Genomic DNA, 25070 nt, shown 5'->3' on the forward strand with positions numbered 1-25070 from the left:
AAAAATTGAATGTTCTTTGCAACGAGTACTTCTTAATTAGTGATTTCGCCATGCTATCACTGAAACACCTTGGTGTGGCCAGCGCATGCAACCTGGAGGCAGCAGTCCGGTTCGACTGCTGTCAAGCACGATTATTAATTTCTCAAAAAAAGCACAATTATTAATATCAAGTTTCCTTCTGGATTGATGGATGGAGCCCACTACTCATAGATACATATAGTATTCAAATAATCATATGTCGTAATTACAAGTGGACCCCATGCCACATCAGTCAAACACGGTGCCATGTCGGCACGTTATACTTCTACAGATGTGTTTACCATCGTATTTGCACGCGCCAGCCAAGTTTTAAAACTAGTTTGACGTATTTTTTAAATTCATACACTAAAATGAACATCCATTGCAAATTCAAGCATCATCGATACAATTACCTCCAAATCAATACAAGTCAAGTATGGGACGATCTCGGTCATCTGCCAGTTGCCGCATTGTGAGAGACTCCAAAGAATGCGGTCAAGTTGCACCGCGGCGGCCAAAGACCAACCAGTCCCGCTGAGTGGCTCGAATGGATGCAGCGCATCGTCTCCTGCAGCAGCCATGCCATTGGCCTAAGCCGGGTCATGACCTTTCATAGCTAGCCACTACTAGAGTACTAGCTAATCATGCGCACTTCAAATTCCGACTCAACTTAGCTTGATTCTGAAGATCGATCGATCCACAAATGGGACAAGCTAATAAGCAGGGCACTGCACACTGAAACCCTTCCAGGCCATTTGCTATCTTATTTTCTTCTTAAAGGGACCTTCTCCTTCTCTACAGTCTACACATGTTGGTTGGAAAGAAAAATGTGAGCTTATATTTCGCTGTGTGCAAGTGATGAAAACAAGCTTTTGTTCGTGTCTGGGTGGAAACATTTTATTCTTTTCATGGACACATTTTTCCATGTTGATGAATGTAACGAATGTATTAAATCACATAGTTCACTCTAGGCCACCCCTTCCTTTATATAAGGTGTATTTGTTTTTTGATAAAATCCCACAATGTAAGGTGTATTTGTTTTTGATTAAATCACATAGTTCACTATGAAAGGAACGGTGGGAGTACAAAATAGACTCTAATGTGATTAATCATTTATTTTATTAAAAAATGAGAGGAGAAATACTATAGAGGTCCGTTAACAAAATATTACATGCCCATTGTTGTGAGAATGAATGAACTGTGCATTCAGACTAATAGAAATAAAAGAAAATATGAGAAATATAAAAACAAAAAGGAAAATAAAGAAAGAAAAATTGGAAGAAGAAAAGATTAGGAACAAACTCAGGTTTTTTTTTTGAGAAGAAAAAGAAAAAGAAAACTCAGATAATGGGCCAACCAGAGTGAAAAGGAGTTAGACTGCACATGGCCGGCCTTATTTCCCCCAATTGGCCGGCTTCGCTTAAGAAAAGAAAAGGTTCTTTCGTCATTCTTGACTTCTTGTGTAGTACTCGTAGCATGCATGCATGCATGTGCAGATGGCTCGTGGTGGTCGGTCGGGCTACACACACGGGGAACATGGATGCACGTCGGCGAGCTGCGTGTTTGCACTGTCTTGGGAGGTGAGCCGTGAGCGCGCGCGTCGACGGCCAGGAGCACGCCGGCGAGGTACACTCCAAGTTGGCAGCTCCTGGAAGGCTGGAAAGACATCTTGGCGGCACGTACTGCGGACCTGCATGCATGTTGGACATGCACGGTGGCGGGCTATGTACGTGTACGTAATGTGCGTGTTGGCCCTCTCTCCACTTTCGCACATGGAAGCATATGCTCCTGCCAACGAAAATATATTTTAAAATGTCAAAAAATTTCAAACACAAATTTGACGCGTTTTCAACATTGTATGTGCGCATGCCAAGTTTCGTGAAAAACTAACATTTTATACGCCTTGCGTAAAAAGACAAAATAATGTCTCATGAAAATCCTTTTTTAACACTAAATTTTCTCTTTTTTACATGTGATATGAAAGTTGTCGGTTTTTCGCAAAACGAGTTTCTGTGCACGTAGAATGTCAAAATGCAGTCGGGAATCACTTTGTCAGAATATTGTGACATTTCAAAATATGTTTAAAACACATTTTAAAACCAGGAGCATATGCTCCCACGTGCCAAAACGCCTCTCTCCTCTCTTGGCCCATACTTAATTGTAGGAGTCATGCAGGTGATACCCCTTCATCGTCGTCATGGCCGCGGTTGCTATAATCAGAGGAGAAATGCTACACTTAGGGACACACATAGAATTATTTGGTTGAAAATCAAAGGGAGACCCACCTTGGAATTCAGGGAGAGGTTAATAAGGAATATGAGCAATAGAGTTGAAATTGAACATCATCAAAATAGAGTTGCTCATAGTTTAGCTAGTATAGGAAGATCTGGTGGTAGCACCGCCTGTTGGTTGCACCATGTGCCAGCCAGCGTTACTCATGATGTACTAGCAGACTGTAATTCTATTTCTGAGGAATAAAACCCACATTATCCCGCAAAAAAGGAAGAGGAGCAATGCTACATCCACGGGATGTTACTTAGGTTTTACGGTGGCGAGCATAGTTGGAAAGATTTGACTGGAGGGAAGGGGGATGCGGGGCCCACCCAGGTGAAAATCAATGGGGGGGGGGTGTGAGGGGGCGATAGCCGATAGGATTAATAGCAGGTTACATAAGGCTTCGTAGATGTAGGATTATCGTAAGGAAGAGGACACATCAGCCTACAACTTTAGTCCGTGACAAAACTGTCCGTAAGTCTAGAGTTATTGTAATCAGAGCTAAAATCCTCGAGTAATGCTACATCAACAGGAGGATTTCATGTGGAGTTCACGGAGTAGTTGAGGTGGACCAACAGAACTGCCGTTTGGGAGAGGACTAAAAATCAAGGGGGGGGGGGGGGGGGGATTTGTTAGAAGAAAGCCCCGTAAAACGCTTGTGATACTCCGTGAGTCTACCATTTTCGAAAAGCCTCCCATCCTCGCTAGTTAAATCACTGACCCCGGCCAACCACATTGTCGCCAGCTCTGGGTCGCTTATGTGTTAGCTTCGTCGGTTCCTCTTTTCTCTCTTAGAACAACATCTAGTTATTGAAAATAGTTAGTGATTGGCTACCTTGCTGGACGGAGCTTGGTTGCCTTATATTGCAGCCGAGTGAAGCTTGACAATAGTTTAATTTTTATTACAACCAGCTTACTGAAATAAGTTTACTCTTTTTTGTCTTCGTATATGGAGTAGCTAGCTCAAAGCCTAGGGCATCTCCAACTGCCGACCATCATTCCGGCCCCAAATGTCCTTTCATCCCTCCAATGCGGATTCCTATTTTAGGGCTGGCGTGTCTGGACGCCCGTACTCCCCAGGTCCCGTAATAATAGTTTACCTAATGTTCGGCTGAATATAAGTTAAACAAATGTTACACTATTTTGGAACCAAAACAGCTACTCGCGGATAATCAAAGTTTCCTCGAGTTACTCATTTAGCTTACGAGCTTTGAGTTTTAATTCCAGCTTTATATACATTAGTCGCCACGCGTCTCTACACCTTCCATGGTAAATATCAGACTAGCATCGTAGTTCTATTTGCGTTGGTGGAATCAAATGATGCAACTTCAAGAAAATCATTCTCGGCCCCCTCCTCCTAAGGGTGCCATATTTGTAACCAAAATAAGGATACAATCCGAAAGGTTAAAAAACAAGAAGTGCTTTAGTACGCCTTCTCTGAAAAACTGGCTTGATAATAAACTATCACATTGTCGCCGGATGCGGATATGACCCCGCAAACAAACCAAGTCATGTACTCAACACGCATGCCAACATATACAAAAGAAAATCAAATCATTTTTACACCTACTTGAAAAACTAAAATGTGTATGCGATGTTTCTGTGCGTCTTGGAATGTCGTGTAAAGTTGTCATATGAAACATCACACATCAAGCCGAACCAGCCAAGCTTAAGAGAGCACAAGCAATTTTAAATGCTCGGGAGTGTGTCTATGTCTTGCAAGCTAACGGTGACATTGACCTCCTAAAACCGCGCAAGAGGGGCGACCAGGCTTCGGCGATCTTCTTATGCCTTTATGACCAAGCCACCCAAAACAGCTCATTGAACTATACGAAAACTACAGTTGTCAAAATCCCAACTAGGTTGGTAAGGGAGAACGAGAATCAAACACACTAACCAAAATTGAGGTTCACCGCCGGGTTCTCGTCGCTTCGATTCCACCATCTCGGTCAACTTTGTTGGTCGCCAATGTCCGCTACCTGGATGGTCCATTGGGTCGTAGTTGTGTCAAAAGATAGAAGAAACAATGAACTACTAACGAGAATTCGGAGATTGCTGGGGTGAAAATTTCAAAATAAATGGCACGGAGGTACCAATACAACTTGGGTCACATGCATCGCATGTGACGTTTAGTTAGTATTGACCGTATACAATACCAAACATTGTTGATGTCATTGCAGTAAGAACCTGTGCAGCAATTTTTCAAATAACCCCTCTTGTATGTCATCTGCCGATGTGGAATTTTTGCTAAGCTAGCACGATTTTGACCCAAAGAGAGCCTGCAAAACAAGTTTATAGTACGTATATGAGAATGAGCTATTTATGACATTATGAAATAACATGTATCCTCGCGCCTAGTTTTATTTGTGTGTGGTGTAATTTTCTCTAGAATTAAAGACCTTACTATAATTACATCTTAGATCTTTAAAAAATTGTCATAATTAATGTCCTTCTAATTATACTCTAAGTAGACGCAAACCTAGTCTGGTGAAAAATTCTAGCAAGAAGCCTAGCTAACCCCAGTTAAAGCAAAGAATAAGCTGGACCCATCCATAATACGGAGTAGTTGCTTCCAGGACCCTGAAAGAGATAAGACGACAGAAATCTACCTGGTCCTCCTCGCATGCAGCCAGGGCAGAGCTTTCTGGAGGAGAAAATTACATCTACAGTAACTGAACTTGACTCTAGGGTTCACTTTGGTCACTGTATTCACGAAATCGCAAGTTACGGTCACCGGGCTCGCTGAACCGGGTCACTATACGGTAACCCATACCGTTTCGGCTCGTATCGGCCCGATTTGACCAGAAACCCGCTTTGACTCGCCAGCTGGACATGACACGTCGAGGGTTTCTTCATCCTCTCCCCTCCCCTGTCGATTCCCCTCTCGTTCCCCTCATCCGACTGCTAAATCCCTAGCGCAATCTCTCATCCCCTCCACTGTCGCTTGGATCCAACAGTTGCATCCTCTGCTCCCATGTCCGGCGCGGGTAGCTCATCGGGGGCCGGTGCGGGTTGGCTTCCTTTGATCCAATGCCCTGATTGCAAGATTCGCCAGATTAGGCGGTTTGAGTCCACCACTGAAAAGCATCCTGGATGGATCTTGTACAAGTGTATGAATCATAAGGTTAGCACAAGAACATTGACTGGATGTTGTTCTTCTTAATTTGATTTTCAGATTTGTTCTTGATTTGATTTTGAGATTTGTTCTTGATTTTGTCAAATAGGCAGGGAAGAAACCTTGCAACTTTTGGCACTGGGAAGCTAGTTACATTGATTATTTGAAGGTAAATGGACATCTGAGAGGTGAATCTGTGGATAGTAAAGTAGTAGAGATGAAGAAAAAGAAGAACACGACAGAAGTGGATCCTGAAGATATGATGAAGATGCTGCTACTGCTAAAATTACTTCCAGGAGATGTTACAGACTTGGTTGTTGTAATGAAGATAGCAGTTGTACTGCTATTTGCAATTCTCTTTGTGTTAGTGTTAGTTCTAGTTAGGATGTGATTGCTGTCAATGTTGGCAATTGCTAAGTAAGAAGGAGACTTTTGTGTTGTTTGATGTCAGTGTTAATAGAAACCTTTGTGTGGAGACAACTTTGCTGTTGGAAATTGGAGAAGTGGAAAATGTTTCTTCCTTTACTGAACATGCATTCAATAACATGTTGAACACTGACAAGAAGGAATAAGACTGAAATTTAAAAATTTGCAGTTGATAACACAGAACAATACTGAACTGAACATGCATTTTACTGTTGAACAAATGAAGAACATGAATTTGATAACACCATTTCTTTAGCATAACAGAAACTGGTCATTCATAGCTCCTTGATAACACACATAAGTATTTGAAAAGCATACAGTACTGAAGAGAAAATTACATCTACAGTAACTGAACTTGTCTTAACATCTAGAAATTGCAAAATACTTCATCCATTACATTAAATGGTCATTCAGGACCTGAATTCATCAAACATGTTAACTTTCTTGTGCTTATTTGCTGCAGCAGCTGCTTTCTTTTGCAGTGCAATAATTTTCTTTGCTTCCGCTGCTGCTTTCTTCTCTTCTGCAGCCCTCTTCTTTGCCTCCATTAGTTCTTGTTTTTTAGCTGCTGCTGCAAGCTTCTTGGCCTCAAGTTCTTGCTCTCTTTTTTTTCTTGCCTCTGCTTTCAAAGCTTCTTTTTCTTGAGCTTTTTTGGCCTTTTCAGCTTGTTTCTTGGCAAGGGATTCACTTGCTTTTTGCAAAGCAGCAGCTTCCCTTTGTGCTAGGATTTCAGCACACCTCTTTTCATGCAATATTTCATTGGCTTGCTGCTTGGCCTCCCCCATCACTTCAACTCTAGCTGCAAGATTTCCTAATCTTGTTGCAGTGCTGCTACCTACAGATGGCATTGCAGTTCTAGCTTCTTTGAGGAAAGAGCTTTCAGGAAATGGTGTTGGCACCTTTCTTTTCCTTGGTTTAGGAGCCTGTAACAGTAGTGAAACATGAGATGTATTTCACATCAAGATCATATTTTTAACAAGGTTCAATGGATATACCTCATTTCTCATGATTTCCATCATTGAATGTGGATGAAGAGCTCCAATTGGAGGCATGTCATGTTCCTGTGTGACAACAGGCTCCTCACTTGCCTGTGTCATTGATGGTCCAGGTGCTTGTTCTTGTGTTGTAGCCTACACATTTGCAACAAGGTTAAATGAATGTATCGAGCACTGAAATATTTGCCAGAAGCTAAAATGGATGTATCGAGCACTGAAATATTAGCCACAAGCTAAAATGGATATATCGAGCACTGAAATATTTGCAAATGTTACCTGTGACAGAGTAGGTTCTTGTTCTTCTTCTTCAAATGTGGCTCTTGGCCTCTTCCTCATTTGCTTCTGCATAGGTTTTGCTGCAGGTAGGCCTTGCTTGAAGGCAGAGCACCCTTTCTTATTATGTCCAGGATTGTTGCAATGGCTGCAATGAATAATTGTGCCATGTCTTGTAATCTTTTTCCCTCCTTTCTTTGCTATTACCTCCTCTGGTTGCATTCTCCTATTCTTGGCCTTTCTCCCTAGTTTCTTCTCATACAAAGGAGGCTTAATTACACAACCACCCATTTTCTGCCACTCCCTCCTATCTTTGCAAGGCATAATAATGTAAGCATATGCTTTGGATAAATTGCAAAGATCATAACACTTGTGCACCATTTCCTCAGGATCAATTAGTTCATCTCTATAGCAAGCTATGGAGTGGGGGCAGGGAATGCCAGTTAATTGCCACCTTCTGCATGTGCATGCCTTGAACTGCAACTCCACAATGTACTCCCTACCATGTGAAGAAACTTGGAAGATTCCCTCTCCAGCATTAGTAGGGTAACAACTATTAGACCATTCTATGTGCTTCAGAAGCCTTTTCTTGATCTTTGGGCAGATTCGACCATTAAATTTCTTAGCCTCTTGCTGCTTGTTATAATGTCTGCTTGAAAGTTGTGACTTGATTCTATCAATCATGCTGATGATTGGCAATTCTCTAGCCTCCAAAATATATCTACAAGTATTTGAAGAAATAACACATACTTAATTCATTATGAAGAGAGAACACATAGCAAGTACATGAGCAATTGAAGAACACATAGCAAGTACATGAACACATAAATGTACCACTTACTTATTGAAAACCTCACAATTGTTGTTTAGTAAAATATCACATTTGGGCAAATCAGTCTGGAATGCCCTAACCCAAGTGTTAGGCCTCTTCTCTGCAAGCCAAGCATGAGCCTCACTATCAAGAAGTCTCATCTCTTCCATATATTCTTCATACTGATCAGTTGTGGTGCACCTAGCTATCTTCCAGAGCTGGTTTTTCAGAACATCTCTATATTTCTCTCTGAAATTCTGCCAAAGGTGCCTGACACAGAATCTGTGTTCTGAGTCATGAAAATGCTGCTCTACAGCATTTGTTAGGCCCTACAAGTTTTGTAAGTTAGTCAGTAAGTAAGTGAATATCAGACATGACAGTATGTATGTAAGTAACTATGTACATATCTTTACCTTTTGCTTATCAGACATGACAGTCCATGCTGAGGTGTTCTGAATCCCAAGATCGTGTTTCAGTGTTCTCATAAACCAGCTCCAAGTGTTAGTATCTTCAACATCTACAATGCAGTGTGCCACAGGATAGATACAATCATTAGGATCCATGCCAACTGCAGACAGAAGCACACCTCCATACTTAGTTTTCAAATGACATCCATCAAAACAAATTATGGGCCTACACCCTGCAAGGAATCCTCTTTTACATGCATCAAAACTGAAGTAGCATCTGTTGAACCTTGATTCATTGTCCAATTGAATGAAAAATGTGTTGCCAGGGTTGGATCTTCTAACTTCATTTGCATAATCCCAAAGCATGTTGTACTGTGCCTCCTCATCTCCATGGATTATCTTCAATGCATATCTCCTTGCTCTGCTTAGTTTACTACAAGAAGCTGCCATATTCCAGTCCTTTTGAACTAACCTCCCAAAATTTCTCAAATTCATTCCTTGATCTGCCCTGAAGTGCTCCAAGTACTTTTCTGCAAGATATCTAGCAGTAAATGCCTTTACTTTCCACTTCTTAGAACATTTGTGTTCATCATTATAACTCTTGATGACCATGCAGTTTGTTCTGCTATCATAACTACACCAAATGTTCCAGGGGCAGTGGGACTGACATTTTGCTGAAATTCTTTTCCTGTCGTTTACTGGCAATTTGATGTCAAATCTATTTTTGCAAGCATATTCTCTCACTGCTTTTCTAAACAATTCTGGTGACTGGAAAACTTGTCCAAATTTGAATTGTGGATCATGCAAATCTTCCTTCCTAAAGCTTTTAAATTTGTACTTTGCACCTGCTTCATCATCAGAATCTGGGAGCTCAAGGTCTTCTTCATCTGATCCTTGTACAGGGTCTGACTTTGCTCTAATATGAACATCAGTAGGCTCCTCCACTGTCTCCTCTTTAAGATCATCATCTAAATCACTGACATTATAATCACTATCTACAATCTCATTAGCATAGTCTGATCCTTGTTCACTCCCATTTACTTCAGCATCAGAAACTGACCCTTCACTGTCATATGCAACAGAGCCATCCTCTTCACCCTGCTCCACATCTTCCTCCTCATTTGCAACTGCTTCTTCTGCTGCTTGCTCTGCAACTGCTTCTTCTGCTGCTTGCTCTGCAACTGCTTCTTCTGCAGAATTTGTTCCTTCTGATTCTTGCTCTGCAAGTGCTTCTTCTGCAGCTTCTTCTTCTGCTAGGTCTGCATCATCTGCAATGGTGACATGAGTGACAAACGTACACTGCATTTTTTCCACTGCTTCCTCCTTAATTTTCCTATCCAATAAATCCTGCTGAATCTTCTTCTTATGCTTCTCTAGTGCTTCCTCCTTAATGATCTGAATTGGTTTGATAGGACTAACAACAGTAGGCAGGTCTGCTACAGGAAACTCTATCACATCATCCCAGTCAAACTGCCTGAAACTCTCATCATGATCAAGATACATTTGCAAAAACTTGTGCCCAAATGTTACATGTGCCCTCATGTTAAGACAGTTGTCATTGCAAGTTATCTTCACAAGACCACCTTCAGTCATTGGTTTACCAGGCATGCAGTAATACATTTGCAATCTCCCCTTCACTTCATAGCCCAATTCTTCTACCAGATCTTCTAACTTCTCGATAGTAAGTGTATCCCCCTCCACATAATCATACCACATGTTTTCTCCATTGACATATGCACGATTTTTACCAACTCCAAGGAAATAACCACCAAAATTGATGCAAAGACTGAAGTTTGATAAGTAGTCAATTTCATCTGCAGATTTACATAAAACCCTAGATTAACTGCCTAAAATCCATAGCAGAACGGAAACCCTAGCAGTAACATCAAAATCTGAAGGCAAATAAGAGCGTGCAACCACCTAATCGACCTCAAATCGATTAGATTCAGAGAGAAAAGGGGGGTTTTACAGAGGTTCAGGGAGAAAACAGGGGTTTACCATACACAGGTGGTGGGTCTCCTTCTGCTCGGCGACGAGGCGCCATGGAACAAGTCGTCGACGAACCCTCTGGCCGCTGTCGCTCCGTCGGTGGATGCCTCCACCGGCGGCGATGAAACCCTAGCCGATCAGCACCGCGATCGCTTCCCCTTTCCTTTCTCTTCTCCTCTGCCTCGGAGGCGTCGATGAAAAGGTGAAGCGTCTCGACCGAACAGGGGGGGAAGTGCAAAATAGCTCGGTTGCTGCTCGCTTCTTTAAGTTTTGTCGACGTGTCATGTCCAGCTGGCGAGTCAAAGCGGGTTTCTGGTCAAATCGGGCCGATACGAGCCGAAACGGTATGGGTTACCGTATAGTGACCCGGTTCAGCGAGCCCGGTGACCGTAACTTGCGATTTCGTGAATACAGTGACCAAAGTGAACTCTAGAGTCAAGTTCAGTTACTGTAGATGTAATTTTCTCTTTCTGGAGACAAGGCAACACAGAGACAAGAAGACAAAGAAAGAGAGAAACCAGTCTTCGAGGACGCCGGACCAGTTTTGGGCACAACATACTCGTCTCGAAAAGGCAGAATTAAGGCCAACTCCACCGCGCGACCTTAAATGGACATCCGTTTTGTCCGGTTTTTGTCCCTTTGGGTAGGGATTTGGGGTCGTGTCCGGGCCTGTACTGGGATGCGGTGGCCGTGCGCCCAGTGCGCGGCCGCATCCTTTTGGCCCATCATGTCCGTCAGGGTCAAAAAATGCCCAAATTTGCATCAAAACTAGTTTCGAACCCAAATATTTGTCTGAAAATTAAAATTGTTTTACAACCCAATTGAAATTGTCTTTAATAAAATAGTTTTACAACCAAATCGAAATTTTCTTGACTGAACATAAAATGGACAAATACATCTATTGGTTGCCAATGTGATCCCACACGTGCTCAACCAAGTCATTTTGAAGATTCACATGAGTGTGCCAATCACGCATCTCACGGTGGAATTGGGCAAACTGTTCAAATGTGGCCGGGTCTTGGTGCAGGGGCTCAATATTTTCAGCTTGATAATCAAATCCTTGGTCGAAGATACTCTCATCACGCTCGTCCTCGACGATCATGTTGTGCATGATCACACAAGCAGCCATCACCTCCCAAAGCTTCCTTTCATCCCATGACAGTGCAGGGTTTCGAACGATACCCCACCGGGATTGAAGCACACCAAAAGCATGTTCCACATCCTTTCTAACACTCTCTTGCATTTGGGCAAATCACTTTCTCTTCTCACCTTAGGGTTTCGAGATTGTCTTCATAAAAGTTGACCACTGAGGATATATACCATCTGCTAGATAGTATCCTTTGTTGTAATGGTGGCCGTTGATCTCAAAGTTGACAGGTGGGGAGTGGCCTTCTGCAAGCCTCGCGAAGACTGGAGAACGCTGCAGCACGTTGATATCATTGTGAGAACCTGCCATGCCGAAGAAAGAATGCCATATCCAAAGATCTTGTGATGCCACCGCTTCTAATATGACAGTGCATCCGTTAACATGCCCCTTGTACTGGCCCTGCCAAGCAAATGGACAGTTCTTCCACTCCCAGTGCATACAATCTATGCTGTCAAGCATACCTGAAAAGCCTCTAGCTGCGTTGGTCGCCAACAATCTCTCTGTATCAGCGGCAGATGGCTGCCTCAAGTACTCCGCGCCAAAGACCTCGATCATAGCCTGGCAAAACTTGTACATTGACATCAGACATGTTGTCTCACTCATACGCACATACTCATCCACCAGATCGCCTGGAATTCCATATGCAAGTATGCGGATGGCCGCGGTGCATTTCTGGTAAAAGGAGAATCCAAGCTTGCCAAGGGCATCCGTCTTGCACTCGAAGTATGGGTTATGAGCAACCACTCCCTCTCGGATACGATTGAACACATGCCTTGCCATTCGAAAACGGCGGCGGAATTTATCCAGCTTGAAGAGCGGGGTGTTGGCAAAGTAATCGGCATAGAGCAGGGCGTGGCCTCTCTCCCTGTTGCGGTTCAGGTTGGGAGCACGGCCAGGGACTGACCCCCTGTACCGAGGAAGCTGCCGTTGAATATGGTCGTGAACGACCAGTGCAGCCACCACAAGATCGTCATCATCCGACAACGAATCGTCCGATGAACAAAGGAAGTGATGGAAGAAAAACTCGTCTCCGTTGTCCATACCTTTGTTGGCAAAAGGTCGAACACCTTGCGGTCTTGGTGGCGAAGAGGCCGCGATGATCACCTCGACGCAGCAGGGGTGGTTGCCGGCCGGCTACTGGCCGCTCTGGAGCTCTCGTCGGAATCTGCCTCGGCCGCCGTGGTACGTCGCCGGCAGTCGTCTCCCCTCTGCCACCGGCAAGGACGGCGACGGCCAAACCTCCTCCGATCGACGACCAAAACTACGGCGGAAGCGCGGGCGTGGTGGCGACCATGTCGAGACGTGGTTTGGTATGGACGACGGGGGGCTGCGCGGTGAGGAGGCGGCCGGAGAATAGTGGCGGCGCCGACGGCGCGGCGGGGCGGGGAGAGAGGGTGAAGCGTTGGGAGCGGAGGGACTGCTAGTGTCCCTGACAGGCGGGCCCGGGGGGGGGGGGGGGCAAGGGCATGCGTCGAGGCCGTCCGCGCGCGTTCCTTTCACCCCAAACCGAGCGCAAGTTTGGGCCGGGGATGGGTCGAAAGTGAACGGAATCCGGACATTTGTCCGTTTGAGGCCGTGCGCTGGGCCGTCTCGTTTGTCCCTTTTACCCCAAACGGACGGGGGCGGACATGATAGGGTCGCGCGGTGGAGTTGGCCCAAGGGGTAGACCATCCGTTGGATCTATCTGAGTAAAACATACAATGATTGACTAACTGGCTGAACTACTGGACCATTTATTCCCATTAGTGTTTTGTACCAGATAAAACAAAGAGAACATCTTACCCCATGCACTGTCATCATTAAGTCAACCTGAAAATTATACCGTATACTGGTGTTATATAGCATATGCATGTACGTACACCTCAAGATGTAAAGGGTTTTCCCGTGTTGGTGTCATGGGGATCTGGTTCCCTTTGCCCAGCGGTTTTAACTATAAACGTCCCGTTTCTCTGCACCCGCACACATGATTCCACGACTTCAAACATGAAACCGATAAAAAGATCAAATATATAAAATAAGTTGTCACAATGTGGAAAATGCTGAGAGCCATCGTATTTCCAAGTGATACGTATAGCGTGCACCCTAATTCAGGTAGCGAGACAATAATGGAGTTCTTGGTCAAAACTCGGGAAAGCATTGCAGCATGCCCCTTCCCTTTCTCATTTGAAGCCTCCGCGCCACCAGTACCGGCTGTTGCTGGTGACCGGTGGCGTTGTCATTGGTGAGCAGCTACAGGTGTTGCCAGAGCCAGATAAAAAGGTGTAGGAAATGTAAAATTTTGAAACTTACAAATCAGCAATTACCTCCTATAAAACTCAACACCAACTTCTAATTTCCACAATTTTTTTTCAGCCGATGAGCTTACTACCACACAAAAAGAGAATCCTACTACGACTAAAATAATGACCAACTTCTGTAAACCTTGGCATGGGCAGCTCTGTCCGACGACCCAGTCCAAGGCTGCCCTAGAAAAACCAGATCACACTAGTGCATTGTTTTGCGGCTTGAAAGAGCATTCGGGCCGTGCTCGGGCTTGCATTTTCTGACTTTATCGATCAGGCTTCCACATGTATGTACTGAAATACAATGTTTGATCCAGTCTTCTGAACTCCGGGCTTTCGGCTTGGGCTTGAGGAAAGAGGTATTTTTGAGTTTCAAGCCGGGCTTGGGCTCGTAGTATCAAGACCGGTCTTTTGCAAGCCAGACCCATCCCAAGGTATGCTCACTTTTACTTCAGATCTCCTAGGAAAACACTCCCAATTCCATGCACAAGAGCTTTCTACTACATAAAAGTTGAACTTCTGGGTACACAAATGAGAGCTTTCGACTACACTCGTGAAAGTTTCCTACTACAAAAGATAGGAGGTTCCTACTATCCACACCAAAGGTTCATAGTGCGTGCACACGCGCATGCACGTATGCACACACATAATGCTTTCTACAACAAAATTTATAGACCCCTCCCCCCTACTACACACACAACCAAAAAAACCCAAATCTTGTTCAGATACTAGGCATAGAAGGGGAAGGAGAGCGCCTACCACTAGCGTAGCTGATGTTGCAGGAGGAAGTCGGTCCTGCCATGTTTGGCTATGGTCTTGATGCGCCGGTTGTCTGGTTGACATCGAGATATGAGCTTAGATCATCGACACCGTTTAGGATGGGGAAGGAAAAGTAGAAAGCAGTAACATGTTTCCCCATAGACCTTACCAAACATCCATGCTCATGTGGCAAACCTAAATTATGTGCTACTATGGTTTTGTTTACAGGAAATGGAAACCGGGAGCCAAACCCTGATGGTCTAGAAAAGCTTGATGTTGCAAGGTGCAACCCAACTTTGTTTTTTCTGACGGACCCCTCTGTCGCCTGTGTATGTGGATATAATGAAGGTTGAAATTAGTGTGAACATGCTTTCCGAGGTATATTTATCGCATTTGGTATTTCTGAAAGTATATGTTCACGATTATTGAGGTAGGATACACATATATAATAATAAAAGTACTTGTATTTCACAAACAGACAGTGGCGGAGCGTGATAAGCAACCAGGGGCAATTTCATAATAAAAGCAAATTTTGCATAGAAACAGATGCAACTCAGTCTCCCAACATAAACTGGAACAAATTATACATCTTACATACATATATCTATATAGTTTGTTCACATAGATACATAATAACACCAACATATCTGGTTGTGAACAATTACTATTTAGTGAGTGCTCCATAGCCAGAACCATAGAACACACCAGACTGACCATAAGAAGTGCTCCACAACCACAACAGTAGATTACGCCGGACTAAACAAAAGGCAACTAAATATGAGACCAATAACTACAGATATGCTCTCCTCGGCTTCTTAGCTTTGAATTCAGCAATTATGTCATCAATCCAATTATTGATTCTATGCCTTCCTGTCTCAACAAAGCATCGGCATAGAGCAGGTATGGTTATGGGCATCTTCAAGTCCTCACTGATATTAGCATACACAATATGGCGATTTATAGGCATCTTCAAACAGCACCGGTATTGGCACTTCTAAAATTATCACTCACACAACACAAAAATAGTAAAACCAATAGTGTAATATAAAATACATATGTTCTGAATACACAAAAATAAAGAATTGTGCATTTACAATATTCCAAGAACCCAAAATAAAACAGCTTAGGTTTTAGCCGACTAAACTTGAAATTAGGAAAAGAATAATTTTTGACAAATTAACTTTCTGAATATGTGTACTTTAAAGTCATAGGTTTCTTTCTGCCAATGAACTTTAAAGTCATAGTTGAGTATGTGTATTAATTTCATTTTAGGTACTTGGATCTTTTAAATACGCTCTTATATTTGGGACGGAAGGGATAGGTAATATAGTTAAAGTCCTTACTCGTTTTTTGACTCGAACTAGAAATTACCGGTAACCCTAATCAGGAAGCGTAGCCTAGATACTTGAGCACCCAATTAAAGAAAGTACCACTAGAAGATAGGGAATAGAAATCTATATCGGGCTCCACACCACCAGCGAAAGCGAAAGCAAAACAGAAAGGAACAAGACAACAAGGAATCAGAAACACCAGTCTCACTGGCCGTGCAACCACAACGAAAGGATCACTAAACGTCAAAATAATAGGGCTTCAGAGATACTAGTACTTTGCATGCTTTGAAACCAAACTCCACGGGATATGAGCACCACATAGATTTTGAGGGCTGCCTAACTGACAATTGCCGATCCGCTTGATATTTTGCCTACAAGATAATTTTCGGTGCGATTGATTTACCGTGAAAAGCCGAGCAGCACTAACCCCTCAAATTTCATCCTCCACGGTATATCATTTCCATAAGATCCAACAGCAATCAAGCGAGCCCAAGGAAGGCGTAGAGATGGTCGATGCCGAAATCCGTGACTATGGTGACAACGACGGGGCGAAGCACAACCTGATCGACGTCTCTTTAAGCATGGAGAGAGAGGATCGTGATGCCTCACAATGATGAGCCTAACCCCGATGCACTTTCCGTGGTCTCGGTGCCTAAGCAATGTAGCAGATGTGCCTTCTTCTGTGTTGCGGTTTCCTCGCGGTTACGTATATGATTGACTCCTTTACACTATATTTTTTGTTGAGTTAATGAATATTTTTACTCTCTCAATCAGCTGAGATCTCTTAGTTATTAGTCGATGCCATAATCGCTGATCCACGTTGAGATCCCCATAAGATTTCACTTCTTGTTTTTAATATAACGAGAAACAATAATTTTTGTACTGCATGGACATTTTTCATATTTGTATGAAGAAATTTATAAATTTCTCACCGAATTATTAGTTTTATTTTTGTGCAACCTAACCGACGTGTCTTTTGGCATTGAAAGAAAGGATTCCGATGTCTCGTTGTGACAACCCTAACATTGACGGCCCTCACTGCGGCAGAAAAGCCTGAGCAACATAGAAGATATTTTTGTGTGTGTTTTTCGGCCCTCACAAAGATCATTCTTACTGCCAATGTTGCAACCCTTATGCGCTCTACAAATTATTTCACTTGACAAACACGGTTGGTTGCGTGTCCGTGGATGCATCATGGGTATGATAGTCTTGATCATTGTTGTGCCTCATGTGGTCCTTCTTGTCATTCATCTTATAGAAGAGGTCTTTGATAGGAAGTGTAGAATGATATACACACGGAGGGCATGTATTGTTTCATTTGATTATATCAAAAATTATTATTTGCTTATTCGGCCTTTTTTATTTTGACAAATGGTAATATATTCATCTCATCGGGATCAGACGGTGTTCACGTCCTCCATCATGGTCCTCCCCTCGAGGCATTGTTCTTGGAGCGGTCACTGGTTGGTGGGACTAGTGGGTTCAGGAGGATGGTGGGGGTTATCACGACGGTCGTTGTTGTTGGTGGTGATGGTGTTGCGGCTTCTATGGCAACAACGGTGGGGTGAGCGGTGTAGGGCTCACGGCAATGGTTGTGATAGCCGGCTCTTCTTCGGTGTGTCGCTGGATTGTCTCGGGTTGTGTGTAGTTGCGAAGTCAGAGCTAAGGTGGTGGGGTCCGGATGGCAACGATGACGAGCGGCAGGTGGTTTGTTCGGTTATCTTCCATAGTTCTCCTTCATAGCTCTCCATCAAAATCGGAGCTAGTTGTCCCCATCACGAATGACTGAGTGATTGGCATGGGTCTTCAAATGGCCTTACATGGCCTCTGCAGGTGTAGACTGGGCTAATGGTTGCTTACTCAAAGAGAATGGATGGCAATAGCGTTTGTCTAGGAGAAGTGATGACGATGATGTCAATGTGCCAGCTCTGTGAGGTTTTCTTCACAATGGTTTGTGTGAGATATCGTTTTGACAGCTTTCATCCGGCTTTTCATTAATTAACTATAAGCAACTATCTTCTTATATTATTTTTTTGCTATGATTCTTATATTAATTAAAATATGAGATCTTTTTTTACCTCCGCTTTAGAAAAAAAGCTTTCAGAAAAAGGACGACGGGCTCCCCATTTTGGATTATAATCCAAACAAAAATACCACTCGAAACTTTTAATTACTGTGCTACAATTTATCCGGCCCGATCGGTTGAAACATACAGAGTAGAGTGTTTTGAAACGAAACGGGGCGAGACAGCTAGCTGCTGCGTTGTACGTGCGTCACAATGGCAGCTTAGCCATTGCACGCATCAAAAGCGGTGTACCTGCGTGAGCTATTGGGGCAGGGCTGTGTGTCAGCCAGCCACGTACGCCCTGGTTCTTGTATAAGAAGGGAGAGTAAAAAATACCCCCTTTGTTCAGAAATACTTGTCATAGAAATGGATACAAATGGGTGTATCTAAAACTAATATACATCTAGATACATTCATTCTTTAGACAAGTATTTCCGGACGAAGGGAGTAATTACATGCTTGAAAAGATTTAGTCCTTATTACAAAGTCTCCGTCCAGACATAGTGACCAGGAGCGAGTTGGGAGGCCTCGCCCAACCCAGACAATTGTCGAAATCACTAATTAAGGAGTACTCGTTGCAAAGAACACTCCACTTTTCCAGGTTCCAAGAAGTGGCGCACATGCAGCGCGTCACTTGCCGCAACCTGTGAGTTTTCCCTTTTTTCGTAGATCCGTTTATTCAAAACATTTTATCTTTTAAACCGTGCGTCCAAATCTCGAACCGTTTTCATTATTGAATTCATCGTGCCGAGATCTTCAAAACTAGATCCCATGTTGATAGGTTTTGACGAACTTTTTTTTATGAAAAAATCAGACGAAAAAAACCGGGCGAAAAACCGAATCAGGAGCACGGTTTTTTCCCTTTCCGAAAGAGGCACGCCCGTGCCTCTCGCGAAATCACACCCGTGCCTCTTGTGGAAGCAAAACCGTGACTCTTGTGGAAGGAAAAAAAACATAAAACACGTTTTTTTTCGTTTTCAAGAGGCACGGCCGTGACTCTCGCGAAAGCACAACCGTGACTCTCGCGAAAGAAAAAAAAACAGAAAACGCATATTTTTTTCCCTTTCTGAGAGGCACGGCCGTGATTCTCACGAAAGCACAACCGTGCCTTTCGCGGAAGCAAAACCGTAACTCTCGCGAAAGAAAAAAAAAATAGAAAACGCGTTTCGTTTTTCCCTTTCCGAGAGGCACGGCCGTGACTCTCGCGAAAGAAAAAAAAACAAAAAACACGTTTTTTTTCCGTTTCCGAAAGGCACGGCCGTGGCTCTCGCTAAAGCACAACCGTGCCTCTTGCGAAAAAAACCGTGACTTTCGCGAAAGGGGAAAAAAAGAAAACGCGTTTTTTTCGTGCAAAAGAAATTTTTTTTCGAATTTTTTTATCGAAAAGCTAAGGAAGACCGGGAGAAAACCAAAACATCGAAAAAACCCGGGAAAAAACCGTTTAAAAAGCCGAAAACATGTGCAGAAAAATAAAAAAATAAAATCCGAAGGGAACGTCTAGAGCGCGACACGTGGCGAATGGCTGAGAGCGCGCCAAGTGGCGCTGATCGTTGCGAGGCTTCCGAAGGAGCGCTAGTTAACTAGGTTAAGCATCCTCAATCAAGAAAAAAACATTAATTAGATAGTCCTATGATGTTACTATGCATGTACCAACTCCACGGTGCAATATTTTTGAACAACTCATATAAACAAACGCCATTCGTACCGTAAGAAAAATTTACCATGAAAAAAAAAAACAAATGCCATTGGGTACACGCGAGCACGCCATTGAATTTCGAGGGCTGCCTACTTTGTTTCTGTTGCATATACAGGAAATATCGGGGGGCTTTGATTCGTTTGCCTACAAGGTGGTGCTGCTGATTGGTCGTGAAAAGCATAGACAACGTTGATCTCTCCAATTTCACCTCTCCCATAAGGTCATTCGACCAAGATACACAATCAGTCAAGCGACACCATGGACGGTGCAGAGATGATCGACATCGAAAACGCCGATCATGGTGGCGATGGTGGCAGCATCGAAGCACAACCTGATCACCCTTAATTGTGGTACTTGGATTTGTTCTTCTCTTTAGTGCTATACTCGAGACATTTGTTGGGAACCCTAAGGGGTATAGAATGGTAGATTTATTATTCGTGTAAATCAAAATAGACTCGTGAGGGTTGGTTATGTTTTAGTTTCTTTGTATGGAAGCGTGTTCTACATTTTAATGAGCTAGTTGTGTATATGTTTGATTAATCGACTCTCTTACAATGCATTTTAAATTGATTTAGCAGTTTTATTATTAGACCCTTTTACACAACATTTTATACATGTGTTTGTCATTTTGTGTTTCTCAGGCAGCTTATTCTTAATCCCATGAGATGTCTTAGCTCTCGCACAACACGGAGTACCGTTGATCCACATTGAGGTTCATGTAAGATTTCACCTTTTCTACTCTAAGAACAAATAATAAATTCTTACAACACATGTACAAATTGTTATAGTGGCATGCCCGATTTTTTATTTGTGTGAGTACATTTTAAGTTTTTAGGGCATGTTCCGTTTCCATCACTCCAAGAATTGGTCAAGTACTTAAGGCAATCCTATTGTCTAGGGCTTCAGTTCAGTGTTTTTATTTGGCACTTGTGGTCATTGGTAAGTACTCATCGTTTGGGTTCATAACAAATACAAAGTTGCTCCCGCTACTCAGCCTAGGGTCGTACTTAATCGTACAGTTTTGCTAAAGCATATCTAGATGTGCTATAAGTATTGCACATCTAAGTCATATGCCATTGATCTTACATTGAGATTCGTGTGAATATTTTCTTTCTCTTTTTCTTTTTTCTCTTTATGCTTGATTCACTCACTTAGATGTGCAATAATTAGAGCACATCTAGATGTGCCCTAAACACACCCTTAATTGTACTAAGAATAACCAACCCTAATCAGAAAGCCTAGCCTAAATAAACTTGAGCACCCAATCAAAAGGAAAGTACCTCTTGTGCCTCTTTCCTGCCTTGAGGAGGAGCACCGGAAGACAGGGACATGAATCTGCTTGGGCCTCCACGCCGCCACGAGCACCCAAAGTACCGTTCCAGCCAAAGCAAAAGAGAAACAAACACGGCAAAGAATCAGAAACACCAGTCTCCGTTCGTGCGTGGACTAGTTGTGGCCGGGGCCAGGCAGGCACAACGAAAGCCAACATCCTTCAAACGAGAAGCCAGAGGGAGCACTCTCTGTTTCCGAGCAAAGATTTTCAGACCAGAGGAGTTCTCAAACATGTACTTCTACTTTGGATTAAAATGATGATTTTGCTAGTATTTCTCCTTGGCCGAACCAAATTGTTGCACAGAAAATAAGTTATACGAATTCTTAAGATATTCCTACCAAGAAAACAAGATAGCTCTTCACCCCTGGCTCAGTATTCGAAAATCTTGTGACAAGGCTAAATCTATAATTATGTCTCGGAATACTTCTAACTAATGATCGCTGTGAGGAGCCCAAAAACTGGAAGAAAACACATGTTGTCTCCTTGCACAAATGTAAATTTACTCACGCCTGTTCTCTTGGCATCGATACCGTATCAAAAACAATGAGAAAGAAAGAATTAACCACACCTTGTGCGGAGAAAAAAGCTATTCTGAAGCCAAACCGCCGGACGTAGGGGTGCATGCATGCATGCATGTGCCTACGTGCGTCACCAGGGCCCGCACCAAAAGCGAAACCTCTTCTCCCGTAGCCGCGTTTCTCTTCTCGTCCGGGAGAGGATATAATTTACGTCAAGCGCCAACAATTTTACCACTAGTGAAATCCGTCCGAGTAGTTTGTTCGGGATTACAGTTAAATCCAATTCAAATTATAAAGATATAATAACGAGTTCAAAAACTTTTTGTTCTGAGAGAGAGAGAGAGAGAGAGAGAGAGAGAGAGAGAGAGAGAGGAGTCCTACTACTTGAAGCAATATCGTGCAGTAACATGAATCAATCGTGTTTCCGTTATTAGCCTGGGAATTCGAGTCGGTTATGCTCATGTAACTCGTTAAACACTCGGTAGGCATGTGTTTTAATTTTGACAAAGGCAATATATTCATCTCATCGTAATCACACAATGGTGACTTCATGCGTCATGCTCCCCCTGGGATCATCATTCTTGGAGTTGCACCGGTTGGAGGGACTGATGGATGTGTGAGGATGGTAGGGTCATCGCAACGATCTCAGTGGTTTGTGGTGATCTTAGCGTCGTGGCAATGGTTATGGCAGTCGGTTCTTCCCTGACGTGTCCACAGGATTGTTTCGGATTTTTCTTCTGAGAAGTCGGAGGTATGACTACGGGGTATAGGTGGAAACAGGCAGGATCCATCCTTGCATAGTTCTCATTTGTAGCTATTTGTCAGAATCAGAGTATGCGTGAGTGTGTTCAGAGGAAAGAGCGTATATGCTTATGTATGAGCATCATCGTTGTGTTATAGTTTTTTTAATAGGCTAGAGTTTATTTGATCGTGTTTTAAAAAGTACGTAGCTAATAATTAATTAAGGGCTGTCACGTTACTTTATGCGCGCGTCGCCCGTAGCACACCATATGGTCTTGAAAGGAAACGGGAGGGGGCAGCTGGCTGCAGCGACGTACGTGCGTCACAATTCACAAAGCAAACCAAAGCAAAAGCAGTGTACCTCCGTAAGCCATGTACGCCGGGCTGGGCCTTAGATTACTGGGGAGAAGAGAAAATTTTACGTGCGTGAAAATCTTGTGAACTCCCCTCCGACCAAATGGCGACAGGCAGCGCGTCGTGAGGCCCCACCCCACCCCACCCAGTCTGTTAGGATTTGTCTCCCGATTTAAATTTAAAGGGTCATCCCCAAGAAAAGAAGATCCAAGAGTCCGGCCGGTACTTGTAATACTACTACGAATCTACGGTGCTTTTTTTTTACGGTGTTATGAATAACCAAGCACGATCGGGATATACATGCGAGCACGCCATTGTATTTCGAGGGCTGCCTACTTCGTTCCCGAGGTTTGTATCGATCCCCTTTGATTCGTTTGCCCACAAGTACTGATTTCTGGTGAAAAGAAGGGCGGCGGCGCTGTTTCTCCCTCTGATTTCATCTCCCCAATCAATCGAGCGACACCATGGATGGCATAGAGATGATCGACATGGAAGTCGGAGATGGCGGCGACTTCGAAGTCCTAGCACGACCCGATCGGCCTCAGATTTGGACATGGATACAAAGAATTTTTATACCCTCCCATGACTTCCCTAATCCCGACGGACTCGCCGCAGCCGCGGAGCCCGAGCAATGCAGCAGACATGCGTGTTTGTGCTACGCGATCCTCGTCGAGCTTGTTATCATCACCATTTTTTTCACCCTGATGTTACTCGTCGTACAGTTCCACCCGACAACCTTTGCCGGTCGAGCATTGCGTGTCATGGGACATGTCGTGGGTATGATAGGCTTGCTCGTTGCAGTGTCTGGATTCATGCTTGTCTGCCGTTTTCTAACCGAGGCAATTATTGGGAATCCCGAGGGGTATAGACTGATTGATCTATTATTCATGTAATTCTTTTAAAAAATTGCAAGGGGATGTTATTGTTCTATTAGCTTTGTTTGTATGGAAGCATTGTCTACTTCTCCAATGAGCTTTATGCAAGTATCAAATCTTTTATGCTGCATCTTAGATTGAGTTTGCAGTTTTGTTACTCGACTCTTTTACATCGTTAGTGGTTTTGTTATCTTGTCGCGACCAACTCTCAATCCCCTAGGATCTCTTACTTCTCTGACCATGTAGAGAACCGCTGATCCACATTGAGATCCGTCAAATTTTACATTTTACTTTACTCTAAGAGCAAACAACTTTTTTGTACACTGCATGAGCGAATTAATAATATTATGGTATGAATATAGTTTAGATTTGTATGAGCATATGGTAGAGTTCTTAGCCAATGAGATAATTGTTTTTTTTAGAACCTAAGGGGCATGCATGGAGAGAAATGGTTACGATGTTTTGCAACGATAACCCGACCATATCAATCGTAGACGAACCATTCACCGAGCAGAGTATGTGTAAGACAAGACACGGCTAGATAAGTCAAATAGGAAATATTGCTTTTAGATGATGTATTATCCCTGCCGCGAGTGGCAGAGTGTCTGGCACGCGTTTTCCATGTGGCTTTGCACGGCATATATAGAGTGGGCTAACGGGCTGTCACGTTATATGTAACGCGCGCGTCGTACACGAGTAAAGTGTTGCTGCGAACCCCTCAAAAAAAAAGTGTTGCTGCGAAAGGGGGTAGATACGAGAGTCGAGGGTTTTGAAACGAAACGGGAGGGGACAGCAAGCTTGCTGCTGGGACGAACGTGCGTCAGAGTTGCTGCACACTCTACTCCCTCCGTTTCAAATTACTCGTCATAGAAATGGATGTATCTAGGACTAAAATACATCTAGATACATCCATACTTGCGACAAGTAATTCAGAACGGAGGGAGTACGTGCAAAAGCCACGCGACACAGCAGCTGTGCTCAGCTACGTACGCCTTGGCCTTGCATGGGGACTGGGAGAAAAAAATTAGTACGTGCGTGAAAATATTTACTTGCTGTGAAACCCCCTCCGACCAAATGGCGATCAGGAGCGCATCAGGAGGCCCCACACCACCCAACCTGTTACTACCTACTTTGTCTCTCAGTTTAAACAAAAGAGTCATCCTCAATCAAGAAAGGAAAATTTGAGAGTCCTGTACAACGACGATTGTATGCCTGTACCGACCCCAGCAGGGCTGTTGCACTTTATATTGAGAGTCCTGCTACGACGATGGTATGCCTGTAGCGATCCCAGCAGGGCTGGTGCACTCCATCGAGACAATACATGCGAGCACCCCATTAAATTCCGAGAGCTGCCTACTCTGTTCCTGTTGCACCCGGAAGAGGCACTCTTTGGTATTACCGTGAAAAATCCAGGCATCGCCTACCTCTCTCTAATTTCATCTCCTCCATTGGATCATCCGGATCAATCAAGCGACACCATGGACGGCATAGAGATGATCGACATTGAAAATCCTGATCATTCCGGTGGAGATGGCGGCGACGAGGTTGAAGCACAGCCCGAACGTCCTCAATTTCGGGCATGGATAGATACCATAAATAGGATCATGATGCCTCCTGACGACGTCCCTAACCTGGATGGAATCGTCGCGGCAGCGGAGCCC

General features: G+C 43.6%; 2 protein-coding genes across 2 annotated transcripts; both read right to left on the minus strand.

The window, feature by feature from the left end:
* Window positions 1–6243: 6243 nt before the first annotated feature.
* Window positions 6244–9822, minus strand: LOC147966415 (uncharacterized). Its single transcript, XM_087530825.1, has 5 exons — window positions 8326–9822; window positions 8041–8241; window positions 7105–7821; window positions 6829–6963; window positions 6244–6756 (listed from the first exon to the last, which is right to left on the minus strand). Exons 1-5 carry the CDS (start codon window positions 9820–9822, stop codon window positions 6244–6246), a joined length of 3063 nt encoding a protein of 1020 aa, XP_087386951.1.
* Window positions 9823–11578: 1756 nt separating this feature from the next.
* LOC147966416 (uncharacterized) lies at window positions 11579–12496 on the minus strand. Its single transcript, XM_087530826.1, has one exon. It carries the CDS (start codon window positions 12494–12496, stop codon window positions 11579–11581), a length of 918 nt encoding a protein of 305 aa, XP_087386952.1.
* Window positions 12497–25070: the final 12574 nt, after the last annotated feature.

Source organism: Triticum urartu, chromosome 6A, assembly GCF_056163025.1.
Source record: "Triticum urartu cultivar PI428250 chromosome 6A, HENAU_Tu73, whole genome shotgun sequence".
NCBI classification, from domain to species: Eukaryota; Viridiplantae; Streptophyta; class Magnoliopsida; order Poales; family Poaceae; genus Triticum; species Triticum urartu.

Coding starts and splice junctions, on each gene's coding strand:
- LOC147966416 (XM_087530826.1), bottom strand. CDS start 12,496: ATGGACAACGGAGACGAGTTTTTCTTCCATCACTTCCTTTGTTCATCG.
- LOC147966415 (XM_087530825.1), bottom strand. CDS start 9,822: ATGTATCTTGATCATGATGAGAGTTTCAGGCAGTTTGACTGGGATGAT. Junction 6,964..7,104: donor AAGAACCTACTCTGTCACAG/GTAACATTTGCA, acceptor GCAAATGTGTAG/GCTACAACACAAGAACAAGC. Junction 6,757..6,828: donor TGGAAATCATGAGAAATGAG/GTATATCCATTG, acceptor CTACTGTTACAG/GCTCCTAAACCAAGGAAAAG.